The sequence below is a fragment of the Poecilia reticulata genome, chromosome 4 (assembly GCF_904066995.2).
Source record: "Poecilia reticulata chromosome 4, P_reticulata-male-v2, whole genome shotgun sequence".
Taxonomy (NCBI): Eukaryota; Metazoa; Chordata; class Actinopteri; order Cyprinodontiformes; family Poeciliidae; genus Poecilia; species Poecilia reticulata.
In genome coordinates this window covers 2,763,913-2,784,550 of record NC_088833.1, presented here as the reverse complement: position 1 = coordinate 2,784,550, position 20,638 = coordinate 2,763,913, and the positions used below count along the sequence as shown (strand labels likewise).

Genomic DNA, 20,638 nt, shown 5'->3' with positions numbered 1-20,638 from the left:
TGAAAACACAGTTGTAGTTTAAAAGCAGTAAACATTTATATTAAGATGCATATTCTTTTTATCAGAATAATGTCTGGTGCTGCTGGATCAGACATGCCTGGCAGCAAGACTAATCGAATACATGAAGCGTAAAACTGACAACAAACATTTGTGGGGCTAGCTACCTATGTAAACACTGAGTTGACTCTATAGTTGTCTACCTAATTATGCTGAAGCTTTAGCATAGTTAGCATAGCCAGTGACAGACATAGATTGATAGCTGTCCACCTGTTTTACCCACAACACTCGATTTTCTTCTTTTGACCTGTAAGTGGTTTGTATGACAAATAGCTATGCTAGGACCAGACTGCAAGATGTACAAATAAAGGTTTGACACAATGATAGAAGAGATTCTGGCTCTTATCTTGGTAGCATTCATTTCTAAGTGGGAAGCTATAGAACTACAAATCTACCATAACTGTGGGAGACGTGTAGACTGGCCTGGTTAAAGAATTGTAAACACGGTTTATCCTTCCAGCCATTGTCTTCAGAGGAGGTGGTGCACACCCTGGACAGGTCACACTGATAGCCTTATTTTAAATTCAGTCCACATCGAACACGTGTGTGATCTGCAGGCTCTGCTCATTTGCATTTTCACTGCGTCCTCGGAGGACAGCAGCTGGTCAGAGTTAGGAGAAACCTCGAAGGCGGCAAAGTTGTCAACGAATGGTTGGGTGTAGAAAACCTATACTGATGCACACATCATCAAAGTCCAAGTTATCTATGTTTATATCTAGCTAGCTGGCTAGTTATCTATGTTGCTATCTAGCTGGCTAGGCAGCTATCAGGTCAACTATGTAGGTGTCTAGCTACCTTTGTAGCTATCTGGCAAAGCTATTTGGCTATGTATCTAGGAACAAAAACTTCCTATCTATTTATCTTTGTAGCAGAGTTAATTGTGCTAAACACAGAAACAGTTCATTGTAGCTAGTGAGCTAGCTATCTGTGTAGCAAACTGTATAGTTATATAGATAGCTATACTGCTAGCTAGATAGCAACATAGATTGATAGCTATCTATCTCGACAGGTAGATAGCTAGATAAAAAGGGAAACTGTTCATAACTAGCTAGTTAGCTAGCTTCACGGTAACAAACACGTCTCATCTACAACTTTATTGATTCATAAATTTGAAAAAGGTTACAGTGACTGACAGCATCAAGTAAAAAACTGATATTTTTTCAGGGTTTTTTGTTCACCAGGTGTTAATAGGAATAACAGGAAACAGTGGGAACAGTATTTTTATAATATTTTACCTTACAGCTGCTGTATGTGCTTGAGAGGATGATCACAGCATGCAGAGGTTTTAGTGTCAGCAGCAGCATGCAGCCCTTAAAAGTGAGTTAAACATGTAAACGGACACTGAAAAAGCTACGCTGACATTCATCGTTTTCGCCAAAGCTCTTTTGTTTTTTTGCATTTGCGTGGAACAAAACGCTCAGCGGTGACTTAGCACTTTTTCACATCAAGCTAATAGCATGACGCTACAAAAAGGCTTTTCAAGGTGGATATTTTTTGCCTCGGTATTAACAACGTTGTGCACAGAAAGACCAGTCTGATGCAAAGTTAACACTAATTTACTGAGCACTGAGGTGCATATTTCAGGTGATAAATGTGAATACAGAGTGAAATACATTAAAGCTTGGTACTGAAAAGGTCATGATGACAGGGATGAAGCATGGGGGCCGGCGGGACAGTCCATCTGTAACCCAAATGAATCTGGTGCTGCTTCTCTTCACTGATCCTGACATGAAGGAGACCCATTAAAACAAACACCAGCTTCCGGCGACGAGGCCCAACGTCACGCAGCGTCAGCTGCTGTCCTGCAGGCCAAGCCGCAAAGGATTAAAGCTTCCACCCACAACCAACTGGTGATTCCACCCCAAACAGGAAGAAGGCTGCTTTGTTTCTCTCAGGACAACAACAGGAAGTCACGTTTAAGTCCCGGACTGAGAGTCGGGAAGATGGCGCTGGAGGGTTTCGTCCACGGTGAAGACGGTTTCCTCCGGCCGGCTGGTGTGGTTCAGCGATACGTAACCCATCTCCAGCAGCCGCGGCCGCTCAGCCAGGTCGCTCATCTCATGCATGTTGCTGGTGATGCAGCTGATCTCCATCTTGTTGCGGTTGGCGGATCGAGGCGGGTCAAACACCCAATCTGAAGAGAGATGAAAAAATGGAAGAGCAATGGGTGAAACTTGCGATGTTTTCGGACCTCAATGAAGGAGACTTGAGAGTCAGCGAATCAAACGGGTAAATACTGGATTTCAAATGTGTTATTTTTTATTTCTTTTGGACAAAGGTGGGCAAACTTCCACCAATGTGCTAATAGCATGTCTAATTTTTATCTAGCAATTTAGCATTTCTGCTATTATCTTTGAAAACGCCAATTCAGTTTTTTCTGGATAAATTATAAACCGCTAACTTGATTATTTTGAAAAATTAACGCTTCTACAACCTAATTTTTTAGGATTGATTAAACGAACAGTGAATTATTTGATTCTAAAGGTGTTATTTTTAATTAATCTTGGACAGTGGTGGATTTTCCACTGTTGGTGCGGCGCAGCAAATGAGCTACAGAGTTAGCAACAACTAAAAAACTGAAACCACGAATAAAGTATGTAAAAAAAAACAACCAAACTTTCTGAAGCACAAGACCCCGATGAGCATGATGTACGACATTTTAACATATGTTGTGTCATTAACACATAGCATTAGCATGTTAGCATTAAAGTGTTAGCATCAGGATTAGAGCTAATGTTTAGGATTAGTACTTCAGTGTTAGCATAACTAACTGTTTAGCTAGCGTTGCCCACCGCCGCTCTGGGATAATAACAATAATAATAATAACAATAATAATCATGATGAGCATGATGTACGACATTTTAACATATGTTGTGTCATTAACACATAGCATTAGCATGTTAGCATTAATGTGTTAGCATCAGGATTAGAGCTAATGTTTAGGAATAGTACTTCAGTGTTAGCATAACTAACTGTTTAGCTAGCATTGCCCACCGCCGCTCTGGGATAATAACAATAATAATAATAACAATAATAATCATGATGAGCATGATGTACGACATTTTAACATATGTTGTGTCATTAACACATAGCATTAGCATGTTAGCATTAATGTGTTAGCATCAGGATTAGAGCTAATGTTTAGGAATAGTACTTCAGTGTTAGCATAACTAACTGTTTAGCTAGCATTGCCCACCGCCGCTCTGGGATAATAACAATAATAATAATAACAATAATAATCATGATGAGCATGATGTACGACATTTTAACATATGTTGTGTCATTAACACATAGCATTAGCATGTTAGCATTAAAGTGTTAGCATTAGGATTAGAGCTAATGTTTAGGATTAGTACTTCAGTGTTAGCATAACTAACTGTTTAGCTAGTGTTGCCCACCGCCGCTCTGGGATAATAACAATAATAATGCAGTTGTTTACGATATTAAGCTAACTGTAGCGTCAAGGACCCAAACAGCCAGTAAAAAAAACATTTTCAGCATAAAGTTCTGTGGGTTCAGCCTCTGTGGTTCCATTAGAGGCAAAGCGGCATAAAATTGTTTCTGTGCGAGCGTCTGGTGTGATGGAGGCTTTCTGAGGAGCGACGCATCAATCACTGTCCGTCAGACAGGAAGCCGAGATTAACGGCGACAGCTGAGGGTGACGAAAAGACGGAGAGCGGGAAACGGTGAGGATCTGCTCTCACACGGAAACACAAAGTCACTCAGCAGGTTTTTAAAACAGCTTGTTATTATGATGATTATCTGATTATCAAATAGGTTTTGTGCACCAAGCATTGTTTTCAATAATACATATATAAATACAGGGCCGGTGTTGGCGATACTTTCTATGATTTCAGTTTGATGTATCAAATTTCTGACATTTACATGTTTTTGTTCAACGTTGTGTTAGAAAATAAAAACATTTAACTATGAGAATAAAGTTATAACAGTGCAAGAATAAAGTAACATTATGAGAGTAAACTGAATGTATTTCTGTAGCACTGAAAGGGGAATTCGATCTTTCACAGATTGTATTATACTGACAATAGAAACTATTATGATGAAGACTTAAAACTCAAAGTTGGTTTTAATGTGATTTTATAACGAAATAAATAAATGCAATCGTTGTTCTAACAGTTGCTGGAAGCACTTTTGTTTTGGTTTGACAGCCTGTGTGTTTTTAACACAGACGCTCCACATTTACACCTCCACCAAATTCCCAGGAGCCGAGCAGCTGCTCCTCCGAGTGTTTGTGTGAAACGTAGGTGAGGACGGGAGGACAAGCTCTTAAAGCCGAGCAGGGGACGGCGGCGGCGTCTCTGTGGCAAAGCTAAGTGCTGCCGACCGTGACCCGCGTCAGCTCGCTGTTTTACCTGGCTCACTGGCTTCGGCGCCGTCGCCTTCAGCAACGATCGACCGGCCTCCACCTGCGGGCAGCAGAACGGACACGTGTCAGTCGGACGGCAGAAACACGGTGGATGGATTCGCTGCACAAACTCAATAAAACCCGACATGACACAACAAAGCTACATTTTCAGCATTTTTGGAGTAGAAAACGTTTAAGAAGGAAAGTTTGATTAAAGATTCTTGACATATTTGTTGCTCCGTATAAACAAACACCCAGTAGTAAAGGCGAGTCTGTTTAAAGAATCTTTTCCTAAAGTGACCGTGTTCTGATTATTCTATAATTATTTAATAATTATAGACGAGGGTTGGTCAATAAATCAATAATCATATCTACTGAGACGTGATCAATAATACAGCTGATAGAATATTAATATTCAATATATAGAATATCCACTGAACTCTGATCAACCTCTCAGACAGCTAAGCTACGTCGGTCGCTTTAACTAGCTCGTTCACTCTTTGGTTACCTAGCAACAGACTCACTCTGGTTACCTAGCAACAGACTCACTCTTTGGTTACCTAGCAACAGACTCACTCTGGTTACCTAGCAACAGACTCAATCTTTGGTTACCTAGCAACAGACTCACTCTTTGGCTACCTAGCAACAGATTCACTCTTTGGCTACCTAGCAACAGATTCACTCTTTGGTTACCTAGCAACAGACTCACTCTTTGGTTACCTAGAAACAGACTCACTCTTTGGTTACCTAGCAACAGACTCACTCTTTGGTTACCTAGCAACAGACTCACTCTTTGGCTACCTAGCAACAGACTCACTCTTTGGTTACCTAGCAACAGACTCACTCTTTGGCTACCTAGCAACAGACTCACTCTTTGGTTACCTAGCAACAGACTCACTCTTTGGCTACCTAGCAACAGACTCACTCTTTGGTTACCTAGCAACAGACTCACTCTTTGGTTACCTAGCAACAGACTCACTCTTTGGCTACCTAGCAACAGACTCACTCTTTGGTTACCTAGCAACAGACTCACTCTTTGGTTACCTAGCAACAGACTCACTCTTTGGCTACCTAGCAACAGACTCACTCTTTGGTTACCTAGCAACAGACTCACTCTTTGGCTACCTAGCAACAGACTCACTCTTTGGCTACCTAGCAACAGACTCACTCTTTGGTTACCTAGCAACAGACTCACTCTTTGGTTACCTAGCAACAGACTCACTCTTTGGCTACCTAGCAACAGACTCACTCTTTGGTTACCTAGCAACAGACTCACTCTTTGGCTACCTAGCAACAGACTCACTCTTTGGCTACCTAGCAACAGACTCACTCTTTGGTTACCTAGCAACAGACTGCTCAGTAACAGCAGCAGTTTCAGGTTTCGCCAGCACAGCGTGGCGTTGACTCTGGTAGCCGCATATCGATCTGTTAGCATGTTAGCCTGCCGCAGTAAGAAATCAGTCATGATAGATTAAAACGGGCTTGGTCATTTTCATGGCAGGAGCCATTATGAGCTATTAAGAGCTACTAGTTATCAAAAAAACTGCAACATTATTAAATGCAACAATCTTTTCTTATCACAACCAACGCTGAGGTGTTGAGCAGACGCATCACGGCTCTCCGCTGCCTCCAGCGGCGGTCATAATGTTCTGCCTGGACTGACTGACATCCAGTGCATTCTGTTCCCGTCTCTCCGACCCGAACTCACCGAGTCAAACATTCAACTCACACCTCATCAGCCCGATCAAACGCCGCCGCCACTAAAAATAAACCATTTCCCTCATTCATTATGCATTTCTGACAGGAAGTTCCCTAAAATACAGAAACACTCCCTGTTGTTGCTGCTGATGCCGCAGTTCGACAGCAGGGGTCACTCACAAGGTCACCGGCTGAACGTCAGAACCGCTCAGGTTACACGGACCCGGTGAAAACGTCTCCATTAGGCTGCAGGAGCCGCCGAGCCGCTCGTTAAATTAGGATTAAACGTGTTGAGAGGAGCTTTTTATTCCCTCTGACTGGAGAGAAGCAGGTTTAGCTCTGAGAGGCTCACAGCATCAAACCTTCATTTAATTCACTTAAAACATTTAAAGTGTTTATTTAAGAATCTGCTGAAAACCTTTAGATAATTAACAGTTAATTTAATTAGTCTGAAATAAAAAAATGGAGATTAGTTTCTAAAAATCATCTTTCACCATCTTATTAATTTATAAATGTCACAGTTTCAAACTAAATATTTAATTAGAAAGCTAAATATTTAACTCCAAGTTAAATGTTTGGCTTTATTTAGTTTGGTAACTAAATATGTAGCAAATGTATATTTAGCTTCAAGCTGTTTGATTTAACTTGGAGCTAAATATTTAGATCTGAGCTAAATATTTAGTTTATAAACTAAATATTTAGTTTGTAGCTAAATATTTAGTTTATAAACTAAATATTTAGTTTGTAGCTAAATATTTAGTTTATAAACTAAATATTTAGTTTGTAGCTAAATATTTAGTTTGTAAACTAAATATTTAGTTTAGTTTATAAACTAAATATTTAGATCTGAGCTAAATATTTAGTTTAGTTTATAAACTAAATATTTAATTTGGAGCTAAATATTTAGTTTGTAAACTAAATATTTAGTTTGTAAACTAAATATTTAGTTTATAAACTAAATATTTAGATCTGAGCTAAATATTTAGTTTGTAAACTAAATATTTAGTTTGTAAACTAAATATTTAGTTTATAAACTAAATATTTAGATATGAGCTAAATATTTAGTTTGTAAACTAAATATTTAATTTGGAGCTAAATATTTAGTTTGTAAACTAAATATTTAGTTTATAAACTAAATATTTAGATCTGAGCTAAATATTTAGTTTGTAAACTAAATATTTAGTTTGTAAACTAAATATTTAGTTTATAAACTAAATATTTAGATCTGAGCTAAATATTTAGTTTGTAAACTAAATATTTAATTTGGAGCTAAATATTTAGTTTATAAACTAAATATTTAGTTCTGAGCTAAATATTTAGTTTGTAAACTAAACTAAATATTTAATTTGGAGCTAAATATTTAGTTTGTAAACTAAATATTTAGTTTATAAACTAAATATTTAGTTCTGAGCTAAATATTTAGTTTGTAAACTAAATATTTAGTTTGTAAACTAAATATTTAGTTTATAAACTAAATATTTAGATCTGAGCTAAATATTTAGTTTGTAAACTAAATATTTAATTTGGAGCTAAATATTTAGTTTATAAACTAAATATTTAGATCTGAGCTAAATATTTAGTTTGTAAACTAAACTAAATATTTAATTTGGAGCTAAATATTTAGTATTTCATCCAATTAAATCCTATTTATCTCATTAGTTATTGGTAACTAAATATGGATCTTGTAAGCTACAAATTTATTTAGCTAAATATTTAACTTACAAACCAAATATTTAGTTAGCAAGCTAATTGCTGTTTTAATATTTAATCGCATTCATTATTTTGCTTAAGCTAAATGTTTAGTTAACAATCTAAATATTTAGCTTACTTGTACTTTTAAGTGAACCTGAATTTCCATCAATCAAATTTCACTTGTTTATTCATAAAAGCACAAAAACCAACAACGGAAATGAGTTTAGAACATTATTGTTGTAATTTTCATATAAACTGGATCATTTATAAACGGTTATAAACTAACAGGAATGTCCGAATCTCCCTCTGAATGTCGGGATTTTTCCCAACGCGTCGCTTTAAGCTTCACGGGGACTGGATGTACCCAACGCGCCTCGCGCGCCGTGGACCGAGTCAGAGGTCACCTACCAACGAAGTCGTTCACTACATCCTTGACCAGATGTCCGACTATCGCGTACGCCACCGCCACCACCACCAGCGCGGCCATCACCAGGTAGAGCACCGCCTTGGGCAGCGGGATGGAGTCCCGGACCGGGGTCCGGTAGTCCGTCAGCAGCAGGTCGTCCTCCGAGTACGAGTACTGGAAGATGTGCTCCATGCCGGAGGTCTGGTTGGAGTTTGGCGGCGGGTTGCTTGTTGCCCCGTCCGGCTGCAGAGACGTCACCACCGCGGCGGTCACCGCCTCCGGTTTGTCCATCCTCGCCAAGCCGGTGGTTTTATTCACCAGAGGCAAAATCTTAGACAGGAAGTAGCTCCAGTCCTTCATGGCACTGGCGTTGCATAAATACATGTGGTCCTCCATGAGGTCGCTGAGGAAATCCACAAAACCCACGGGCGGAGGAGTCCGGCGTGTTTCTGGTGACCCAACAGGTCCGAGCGGGAGACGGACACCGAGTCAGGAACGCGCCTGCAAAACGTTTCCCTACTTTCTGTGACTGCGCGTCATGCGGCGGGGAGCGCGCCGCTTTTACGCACAGGCGGTTTCACCTCCAACAGCGAAACCGCCACAGATGGGAAAGCAGAAAAGAGGAAGAGCAACCAGACCGCAGGCAGAAGAACAAAGAAAAGATGAAAACAAGACGAAATGCTGCCGAGTCAGAAATGAGGCGTCTGATGGTGGATCCGACCCGATCCGACCCGATCCGATCCAGGAGGAGAATTTATGGTGGAGGACGGAAGGTCCGGAAGAAAGGAGGGGGGTGAGTTTCTGCCAAAAAGCTCATGAAGTTTGAGATTAATCAGAAATATTTGAGAAAACTAAAGATAATTGGTGACTTTCAAAAGGGAAAAATTTGCGAGAAAAAAAAAATCTGAAATTTTAGGATCGATTTCAGAATTTTTCTAGAAATAAACTAGAAAATCTGACATTTTGAGATTAACCCAAGAAACATTCAAGAAAAAAACGTGAAAACTTCTGAAAAGTCAAAAACTTCTAGAAAATTAAAACAGTTTGAATTGAATCTGAGAGTTTTTCTAGAAATAAAACAGAAAATTCTGACATGGAAAAGTCGCTATGCAAATTTTGAATTTACTCTGGGAAAAAAAAAAGAAGAAGAAATTTCTCAGTTTCAAAAGTTTAAAATTTGCCAGAAAAAAAATCAGAAATTTTGACATTAAATTCAGAATTTTTTATTTTTAGAAAAAAACAGGAAGTTTTTTTTTTGTTTTTTTTGAGTTTCAAAATTCGAAAAGTTGCAAGAAAAATGAAATTTCTGAGTTTGATAAATTCAAAATTTGCCAAAAGAAACAAAAATTTTAAAGTTTCAAGCTTTAATTTTTTATTTTGGTGCCTGACAATCTGTACGTTTTTACCACATTTTTTCCTTCCACTCAACTTTTTGGATACAGCAGAACTGTTTTGTTTTAGCAGCACTTACACACAGCAAAGGGGTGATTGTGGCTATAAGAATCTTTGCTCTATTGAAATGTTGTGACGAACAGATCCAATCTCCCTGTGAGTCGATGTTCGCTCTGCTGATGCGTGGAAACCATCAAACTCAGTTCAGCCCTGAATGGACTCCATGCTGTCAGAGATTTGTGACAGATCGATTGTCTGTCAGGTAAAATGTGCAGAATATTTGTCACATTAAAGAGGGAAACCGCTCATCCTGTTCCGTTTCGGGTTTCCTGACGTTTTGATAGTTGACGGTCTTCAGTGATGCGTCTTATTTATCGCAGAGTTGAATAAATTTCCGACCACATCCCGTTTCTGACGCCTGATCTGATCGTCTCAGTCTGAACAGCGACAGGTGACTCTAAATCTGGACTTAACCCGACGATCCTGTGATACCAGCAGCAGCTTTAATCACATCAGACGGATCAGATGGAGATTAATTTATAAAATGGACTTCACTGTTACGTCCTGATCTTAATATCCACAGGGGAAACAAGGGAAAGCGATGGATACATTTGTGACGTCGGTGGTTATTCTGAGCTTTGGGTCCAGAACATCAGTCATTAGATGGATGAAGAGTCCAATCTGAGTGATTAGCATTTTAGTGCAGCTAGCTAAGCTGTTAGCTGTGCTAACCTGACAGCAATAACCATAAACAGCACTTCCACTAATGCTAAAGCAATATACCAACATGGCATTAGCAGAAGCTAATCCTGAAGCGCTAACGTCAACCATGGTGACACCCACCAAAGCTAAGAGCGCTAAATTTCATCAAAGTTAGCTAAACATGCTAAACGAAACCATTAACTCTGCTATTAGCGGGTTAGCGGACGTCTTCCCACCTCTGGTTTCTCTCCTAACTGCGTCATGAAACGTGCAGCCGATGTTTTCTGGATCCAGGTGTCGGATGTGGTTCTGGATAATTTAGAGAATCATCAAAAGTTACTTTAGGGGATTAAAGATGAGCAGCTACAGGGCGTCATGTGACTGAAAGGTCAACTGCTGCTCGGTTTTAAATATGAACAAATATGAATTATTATGATAAATAATCTTCCTACGTATCAAAGTAACTGTGTTTATGCTTCTGTTTGAACAAATGGATGGATGGATGGATGAAGTTAAATCAGATTTTATTGTTTCAGGTCAGCTAGAATCACCAAAATGATTTATATTTACCAGAAAATGAGCATTTAGTTTTTTCCTTTGTATCTTTTTATTGCTCAATGCACACAGGCATAAATCACACTGCACGTTTTACCACTTAGATTCACTAGCAGGTGTGGATTTATCGTGTAAGTGCTGCTAAAACAGAACTAGTCAGTTCTCTGAGTGCTGTATCCAAAAAGTTGAGTGGAAGGAAAAAAATGTGGTAAAAACGTACAGGCTTCAAATAAAAAATTAAAGCTTGAAACATATCATGCTGACCTCAAATTTTTTGTTTCTTTTAGCAAATTTTCAATTTATTGGACTCAGAAATTTTTTGTCCTTTTCTTGCAACTTTTCAACTTTTTTTTTCTAAACTTTTTTTGAGTTTCGAAACTCAAAAAGACTCTTCTTGTTTTTTTCTTAAAAAAAAAAAAAAAAAAATTCTGAATTTAATGTCAAAATTTCTGATTTTTTTTTCTGGCAAATTTTAAACTTTTGAAACTCTAAAATTTCTTCTTCTTTTTTTTGTTTGTTTTCTAGAACATTTCCCAGAGTAAATTCAAAATTTGCATAGCGACTTTTCCATGTCAGAATTTTTATTTTTTTCTATTTTCTATTTCTAGAAAATTCTCAGATTCAATTGAAATTTTTTTTTCTGGAAGTTTTTGTGCTTCCAGAAAAAAGCACATCTTCATAAAATGAAGATGTGAATGGAATGAAAGTGCTGAGATGACAAAATGATGGGAGGAGCTGTAAAAATGACCCATCCTCTGCAGCAGCCTTTGGAAAATGTTTTTGTTTTGAGGTCAGACTGCAGCTGCAGCTCATCCATGGGATAAAGACGCTTTATGAGCCACAATCAGCTCTAATGATGCGATTCATCATGTAAGGCCTGTTGCTGCTGTCCAGAGAGTTTTTATTAACTACAGCAGGAGCTTCAACGTATCCTCCTGTTTTCAGGATTATCATCTAACCTTCCTGTGTTGCCTGGTTGAATCCCAGCAGGGAGGAGGTGGATGTGGAGGAGGAGGAGGTGGAGGAGGATGTGAAGGAGGTGAGCCAGGCAGCGCCGAGCGGGACACCAAGAAATGAGGTTCCGTCATGTAGATTTACTGCCAACGATCACGTCGCTGTAATAACGTTACAGCGACGCTGATGAAAATGACGGGACGGGGCTGACGCTGACCTTGCAACCTGAAGTGAAACGAAACGTCTTCCTCCCCCGCCGAGCCGCAGCGCTAAATGAAAATCACTCATCCTGCAGCCATTAGCTTCTTAATGCTGGTTTGGCCACCAGTTTCTAAACTCTGTGAGGTCAGAAAGTTACGAAAGCGAAAGTTAAATCGTTCTGTCCTGGAAGTGAGGAGCTTTTCCCTCAAACTACAATCTGATCAAAAACAGAAAACACAAAGTCATCCGATGGCGGCGTTTCTACAGCGGCGTTTTTACAACGCCGTTTCTACAGCGGCGTTTCTACGACGCCGTTTCTACAGCGGCGTTTCTACGACGCCGTTTCTACAGCGGCGTTTCTACGACGCCGTTTCTACAGCGCCGTTTCTACGACGCCGTTTCTACGACGCCGTTTCTACAGCGCCGTTTCTACGACAACGTTTCTACGACGCCGTTTCTACGACGCCGTTTCTACAGCAGCGTTTCTACGACGCCGTTTCCACAGCGCCGTTTCTACGACGCCGTTTCTACAGCGCCGTTTCTACGACGCCGTTTCTACAGCGCCGTTTCTACAGCGCCGTTTCTACGACGCCGTTTCTACGACGCCGTTTCTACAGCAGCGTTTCTATGACGGCCTTTCTACAGCGCCGTTTCCACAGCGCCGTTTCTACGACGCCGTTTCTACAGCGCCGTTTCTACAGCGCCGTTTCTACGACGCCGTTTCTACAGCGCCGTTTCTACAGCGCCGTTTCTACGACGCCGTTTCTACGACGCCGTTTCTACAGCGGCATTTCTACGACGCCGTTTCTACAGCGCCGTTTCTACGACGCCGTTTCTACAGCGCCGTTTCTACGACGCCGTTTCTACGACGCCGTTTCTACAGCGCCGTTTCTACGACAACGTTTCTACGACGCCGTTTCTACGACGCCGTTTCTACAGCAGCGTTTCTACGACGCGGTTTCCACAGCGCCGTTTCTACGACGCCGTTTCTACAGCGCCGTTTCTACGACGCCGTTTCTACAGCGCCGTTTCTACAGCGCCGTTTCTACGACGCCGTTTCTACGACGCCGTTTCTACGACGCCGTTTCTACAGCAGCGTTTCTATGACGGCCTTTCTACAGCGCCGTTTCCACAGCGCCGTTTCTACGACGCCGTTTCTACAGCGCCGTTTCTACAGCGCCGTTTCTACGACGCCGTTTCTACGACGCCGTTTCTACGACGCCGTTTCTACAGCAGCGTTTCTACGACGGCCTTTCTACAGCGCCGTTTCTACGACGGCGTTTCTACAGCGCCGTTTCTACGACGGCGTTTCTACAGCGGCGTTTCTACAGTGGCGTTTGTACGACGCTGATTCTACGACGCCGTTTCTACAGCGCCGTTTCTACGACGGCGTTTCTACGACAGCGTTTCAGAAAAGGAGCAAATTTCCTCCAAAAGACTCAGAAACGTTCCAGAGAAAAACTTTCACATTTTCAGACTGAAACGTCAAACATTAGCTTGAAAAAAAACCCTAAAACTTATATGTTAGGATTAATCTCAGAAATTTCCAGAAAAAACTTGGACATTTCTGAGATTGAAAAGTTGAAGGTTGCTAGAAAAAACTCTGACGTTTTACGTAAAAGTAAAACATTTTTAACTTTCCAAACTCACAAATTTCAAACTTTATTCTAGAAAATTTAAGATTTATCTCAAAATTTCAGTTTTTTTCTGTACCAGATTTTTTTTATATATTTGAAAATTTCTGAGAATAATCTCAACATTTTTCTGATTTTTTTTTTTAAACTTTCGAATCTCAGAACTTTTAAAGTTTTATTTTGAAGTTCATCTTAACATTTTAGATTTTTTTTTAAAATACTTTTTTTTTTTACTTTTCAAACTCTGAATTTTTTTTTCAGGAATTTTTTCCATCAATTATTTTCACTTTTCAACTCAAAAAGTACCTTATGTTCCTAGAGAAGGAGGTAATGGTGTGTTTTCTGTTTTTGATTATTTTGGACTGTTGGAGCAGAGAGTTTCTCCCAGCCCTTCGGGTCTGTTTGGAGTTTCTACTGCAGGGAGAAACAGACACGAAGCTGAAGCTTTGCCCTCCTCTGAGCCGTTATGGAGAGTTATAACGTTACTGGAGGTCTCCACCTGTCCGCCTCGCTGCCTCTCACCTCCACCGTCGCCATAAAAGTCACTTCCAAAGACATAAATCACCGAGAGCCGAGGACCTGCAGAAGTCAGGAAAACTTCATGAATGAACGCCTTTATTGCAGGATATCATCTGCTTTATACTTGAGGAAACATGAGCTCAGTGAGTGGATGGAAAATAAATAACTGAGGACAACATGAGATTTGTGGCTTAACTTGATCTCCGGGCTTTTTATGGTTCAGTTCCAAACAGCCTGCTGTGACATTTAATTACTTGTGAATAAATACAGTTGTTTAACGTCGGAGCAGCTGATTTATCTTTGTCTGGGTTTGAAGGAACCCAGACAAATTGAAGGCATGTTAGGTGAGTAACTGACTCCAGCAGCAGCAACCACAGTGTTACTCATTCATTTTAAACTCACTGGTCCAGTTAATCAATACATGACATCGGATCTGGAGTGACGATCAGGCTGACGCTGTAATAAGAGACAAACGGCAGGAATGTCGGAGGATAGATGAGGACGCGGCTTCTGGCCCTTTCACGCCTCGTTGACTTGATGGAATGCTAATAATGACAACAGCATACTAAGTGAGCAATTATTATTCAAAGATATTCCGGCGCTGCGTGGGGCAGAGACCCACTCCGGGAGGGCGAGCTGACGGCGCCTTCAGCAGAAACACGTCCTGATTAACCTTTTCACCGGAGCGGGAGCAGACAGAGCCCGGCCCGGTCCGGTCCGCTGTCCCACCACCTGACAGCAGATAAATAACAAGACACAAGAATAACAAAGCAGCGGAGAGACCGGAAGGAGATCAAAGACGGGACTGGAGACACTTCCTGTTTACATGGATGGATGGATGGATGGTTGGTTGGATGGACGGTTGGTCGGTCGGTCGGTCGGTCGGTCGGACGGACGGACGGACGGTTGGTTGGATGGCTGGACGGACGGTTGGTTGGTTGGTTGGTTGGTTGGTTGGTTGGTTGGTTGGTTGGTTGGTTGGTTGGTTGGTTGGTTGGACGGACGGTTGGTTGGTTGGTTGGTTGGTTGGTTGGTTGGTTGGTTGGTTGGTTGGTTGGGCAGATGGTTGGTTGGTTGGACGGACGGACGGACGGATGGACGGACGGTCGGTCGGTCGGTTGGTTGGATGGACGGTTGGTTGGTTGGATGGACGGTTGGTTGGTTGGTTGGTTGGATGGACGGTTGGATGGTTGGTTGGTTGGTTGGACGACGGTTGGTTGGATGGACGGTTGGATGGTTGGTTGGTTGGTTGGTTGGTTGGTTGGACGGTTGGTCGGTCGGTCGGTCGGTCGGTCGGTCGGACGGACGGACGGTTGGTTGGATGGACGGACGGTTGGTTGGATGGATGGACGGTTGGTTGGTTGGTTGGTTGGTTGGTTGGTTGGTTGGTTGGTTGGTTGGTTGGTTGGGCGGATGGTTGGTTGGTTGGACGGATGGTTGGTTGGACGGACGGACGGACGGACGGTCGGTCGGTTGGTTGGATGGACGGTTGGTTGGTTGGTTGGATGGACGGTTGGTTGGATGGACGGTTGGTTGGATGGCTGGACGGACGGTTGGTTGGTTGGTTGGTTGGTTGGACGGACGGTTGGTTGGTTGGTTGGTTGGTTGGTTGGTTGGTTGGTTGGGCAGATGGTTGGTTGGTTGGACGGACGGACGGACGGATGGACGGACGGTCGGTCGGTCGGTTGGTTGGATGGACGGTTGGTTGGTTGGATGGACGGTTGGTTGGTTGGTTGGATGGACGGTTGGATGGTTGGTTGGTTGGTTGGACGACGGTTGGTTGGATGGACGGTTGGATGGTTGGTTGGTTGGTTGGTTGGTTGGTTGGTTGGTTGGTTGGTTGGTTGGTCGGTTGGACGGTTGGTCGGTCGGTCGGTCGGTCGGTCGGACGGACGGACGGACGGACGGTTGGTTGGATGGACGGACGGTTGGTTGGATGGATGGACGGTTGGTTGGTTGGTTGGTTGGTTGGTTGGTTGGTTGGTTGGTTGGGCGGATGGTTGGTTGGTTGGACGGATGGTTGGTTGGACGGACGGACGGACGGACGGTCGGTCGGTTGGTTGGATGGACGGTTGGTTGGTTGGTTGGATGGACGGTTGGTTGGATGGACGGTTGGTTGGATGGCTGGACGGACGGTTGGTTGGTTGGTTGGTTGGTTGGTTGGTTGGTTGGTTGGTTGGTTGGTTGGACGGACGGTTGGTTGGTTGGTTGGTTGGTTGGTTGGTTGGTTGGTTGGTTGGTTGGTTGGTTGGTTGGTTGGTTGGGCAGATGGTTGGTTGGTTGGACGGACGGACGGACGGATGGACGGACGGTCGGTCGGTCGGTTGGTTGGATGGACGGTTGGTTGGTTGGATGGACGGTTGGTTGGTTGGTTGGATGGACGGTTGGATGGTTGGTTGGTTGGTTGGACGACGGTTGGTTGGATGGACGGTTGGATGGTTGGTTGGTTGGTTGGTTGGTTGGTTGGTTGGTTGGTTGGTTGGTTGGACGGTTGGTCGGTCGGTCGGTCGGTCGGACGGACGGACGGACGGTTGGTTGGATGGACGGACGGTTGGTTGGATGGATGGACGGTTGGTTGGTTGGTTGGTTGGTTGGTTGGTTGGTTGGGCGGATGGTTGGTTGGATGGACGGATGGTTGGTTGGACGGACGGACGGACGGTCGGTCGGTTGGATGGACGGTTGGTTGGTTGGTTGGATGGACGGTTGGTTGGATGGACGGTTGGTTGGTTGGATGGACGGTTGGTTGGTTGGTTGGATGGACGACGGTTGGTTGGATGGACGGTTGGATGGTTGGTTGGTTGGTTGGATGGACGGTTGGTTGGTTGGTTGGATGGACGACGGTTGGTTGGATGGACGGTTGGATGGTTGGTTGGTTGGTTGGACGACGGTTGGTTGGATGGACGGTTGGTTGGTTAGTTGGATGGACGGTTGGTTGGACGGTTGGTTGGACGGACGGACAGTCGGTCGGTCGGTCGGTTGGACGGACGGACAGTTGGTTGGATGGACGGTTGGTTGGTTGGTTGGTTGGTTGGTTGGTTGGTTGGACGACGGTTGGTTGGATGGTTGGTTGGATGCAGTCTGTTTCATTTCTCCGGGTTAAAAGCCGTGAATGTTGCTGTAAGTCAAAGTCTGGGATCAAACAGAGGAAAGCAGAAAGAAAATCCTGTTTCCTGCATTTAGGCCACAACGTACTTCCATACAGAACACTTAACATTTATACGTGTAAATATTGGCCCGTTTGACCAGGAGCTTCTGCGGAGCTGCTCATTGGGTCGCTACGGTAGCAGCGGGTCGGGAAGGACCAATTAGCAGGAGGAAGAGTCGCTGCAGAGCATCACAACCTGAACGACACAGGAAACAGATGACCAAATATGGCTCTGTTAACAGGAAGTGGCATAACGGCGAAACTCGACAAAACGGGTTTAGACACTAACGCTCTTCAAAGGAAGGAAGGAAGGAAGGAAGGAAGGAAGGAAGGAAGGAAGGAAGGAAGGTCTCCTCACAGTCTGGCATTGAGTTAGACACCATGTACCAGAAAGCCAGTAAAACACATAGAAAGTAATGAACAAAGTCTCTTATTTGCATTTTTCAGATGCTCAGTAGAAATGTCACCCATCCCACAGGCCTTGTTGTCTTTCAGTGTCATAATTGCAAGACCAGAAGAAAACCAGAAGAAATCAGGACGTATTTGCACGCTATCGCCCCCTGCGGGCAGATTGTGCTGTAACACCTGTTTTGCGCGCTGCGCCTTACGTGACTTTCACGCCTGATCGGCGTCGAGACGTTTAGAGCGAGTCGCTGTTGGGCCTGAAAAGGCCCAGAGGAGCGCCTGGTCATTTCCACGCCCATTAGGAGCATTTAATAACTTCATTTTCTGCGAATCAAACGTGGAGAATCCGCAAACTCTCCCGAGGCTCAGAAAGAAGCGGCGCCGGGCTTCACCTCCCGCTTCAGGTCGCAGAGCTGCAGACGTTACGGACTCAGGTTTCTCCTTCAGGTGTTCAACGCAATTAGGAAGTTTATCTCAACCCGCGGCCCTCATCAAAGCTGTTTCCTTATCACTCCGGGAAATTTAATTAGGAGATTCCTTCTAATTAAAGCAACCAGATGAAAGCAGGTGACTCTGTGTTGCTTGAGTGGAGAACATAATGAGGTTTAAGCAGCTAAAGAATGTAAGAGTGCCGTCAAGATTATGCTAATTATTAACTATATATTAGCTTAACATTATATTAAAGCTCAGTAGTTCGGCTGCGCAGGAATTGTTTCATTTTTGGATGATTTATCTGTCAAAGGATAATAATAATAAGCATGGACAGGTCTCATAAATCTCCGGTGGTGCTTTAAAAAGCATTTCTTTTGGTGTTTGCTAATCCAGATGAGGTAATGCGAGTCTAAATACATGTGATTTTCAACTGAATATTTTTTTAACACTCCATATCTCCTAAAAAAAACAAAAAACACGCAGAAATTGCCATTTAAGGGAGTTTTCAGACCTGATCGTTCAGTAAATTCGGTTTGATTAGCGACCAAAGCTGAGATATTTGCTGCGGTTCTTTCTCACCGCACTGAGCCGAACGAACCAAACCTTCTGAAAAACCTGTTCCCCTCCTCGCCTGTGGGGGCGCTGCACCAAGAACTACTAAATTAAAACTTCCCGAAAATACAGAGCGCAACTTCCTTCTTCACGAAATGTAAATAAAAATGGAGTAGCGTCAGATTTTAGCGAGGGTTTGTCTTTGGCTAAAAACCTCAAGCCTTTTCTCGTGCTAGCGCTAGATTAGCATGTTTGGTTGTATTTACCCAGAATGCCCTGCACTGTAGTCCACTTCAATATCTGTGCTACAGACTGTTATCAAGTGTTTACTTATTATTAAACTGTTTTTTATTAATTGCTCCAAGATTTCTGGTAAGATTAATCTGCTTTTGCAAATACCTGAATAACAAACTTTGGGACTTTGATCAGATTTGGACATTTGATCAGAGACAAATGGATCTAAACTTTCAGTGGACTTTAAGATTTCACTAAATGTAGGTAAGTTCCTGGAGGTTTAAGGTTTTCTCCTGAACCAGAGATTTTAACCATGTTAATCCTGTTACAAATGGCGTCAGATATTCTTCTTAAGCTTCATTACACAAATATCACCACATTTTTGTTTCATAGTTTTACTATGATTGATAGACTGTGATGTAAAATAATGCAGAAAATATTTAAAAAGTGACCAATTTCCCTTTGAGAATGTTGGCTATTGAGATGAAGATGAACGGAAGTCTGAATTCATTCTCCATTCACTGCTCGGGCTCCCTCTGGTGGTGGACAGTGGTACTACAGGATAGTCATTCAGGACTCTAAAGCCTAAAATACATTTTTTATCACAGTTTATACCTGATAATTGTCACCAAAATGCTTACGGAACATAAACGCATAAAAACAGAGAACTAAAGTATTTACTGAGGCCACATTTGAAATGTAGTAAACATTTTTTAAGAGCTGAAGAAAATAAAATAAAAATAAAATGTGCAGCAATGTTTTGCCTTAAACTTGAAAACTAAGAAAGTGTTTTGGTTAGTTTGCCAACTATTTAAATTTTATCTAAATATTGGTCTTGCAAACTATATATATTTAGTTTTAAGCTATAAATTTAGCTTGCCCTCTATTAGCTAAATATTTAGTTTCCTAGATGAATATTTAATTTGTAAATTAAATATTTGGCTTACTTACTAAATATTTAGATTAGAGGTAAATACTTCATTTTCTAGTTATTTAGTGTGAAGCTAAATATTCAATTTGAAAACTAAATATTACTAAAATTAATAAGCAAGCTAAATAAATGTTTTGCATGAAACTAATTATTAATTTGTAGCTAAATATTTAATTTCTAAACTATATTTAGTTTGCTAAAGTAGTTTGGAGCCAAACTTTTTTTTAGTTTGAAACTGTGACATATATAATTGCCCGAATAACGTGGTGAAAATATGACTGTAATTACAGGCCAAATAAACCACATTACTGTTAATCTTTCACTGTACCTTTACCAATGCCAGCCTGTATCCATGCTGCATCGTTTCATTTGTGGTACAGATTTATACCGTTAGCCGGACATGGTGGATGTTAACCTAGCTTCTCCCTTTCTACCTGTTTTTCCACAGAAAGTCGTCCTGAGGCAGAAATCTGATCCTCTGCTGTCAGAGCTGACGTCTGACTGGCAGCTCATCAGCCGGAGGTCACCACCACAGGACGAAGCGTCCTCTCATCCTCCATCCGGCGGATTTCAAGCCACTCTGAGATCATTCACCCGGTGTTTCCATGTTTTCCCCTCAAAAATTAAAGTTTCTCCCAATCAATCAATCAATCAAATTTTATTTGTATTGCAAATTTCAGCAGCAAGGCATTTCAAAGTGCTTTACATAATTAAAATAAAAACAGCATGTGACATTGAACAAACAGTGAGAAAGAGAAAGACA

At 42.1% G+C, this 20,638-nt stretch overlaps 1 protein-coding gene and 1 long non-coding RNA gene across 2 annotated transcripts; one reads left to right on the top strand and one right to left on the bottom strand.

The window, feature by feature from the left end:
- Window positions 1–1,597: 1,597 nt before the first annotated feature.
- Window positions 1,598–8,615, bottom strand: LOC103463137 (uncharacterized). The gene is made up of 3 exons (XM_008406324.3): window positions 8,222–8,615; window positions 4,431–4,484; window positions 1,598–2,191 (listed from the first exon to the last, which is right to left on the bottom strand). The coding sequence occupies exons 1-3, from the start codon at window positions 8,613–8,615 to the stop codon at window positions 1,974–1,976; spliced, it is 666 nt and encodes a 221-aa protein (XP_008404546.1). The 3' UTR covers window positions 1,598–1,973.
- Window positions 8,616–8,810: 195 nt separating this feature from the next.
- On the top strand, window positions 8,811–20,518 carry LOC145551382 (uncharacterized). The gene is made up of 2 exons (XR_014087188.1): window positions 8,811–9,012; window positions 20,324–20,518. It is a non-coding gene; the product is annotated as an uncharacterized LOC145551382 (long non-coding RNA).
- The last annotated feature ends 120 nt before the right edge of the window (window positions 20,519–20,638 follow it).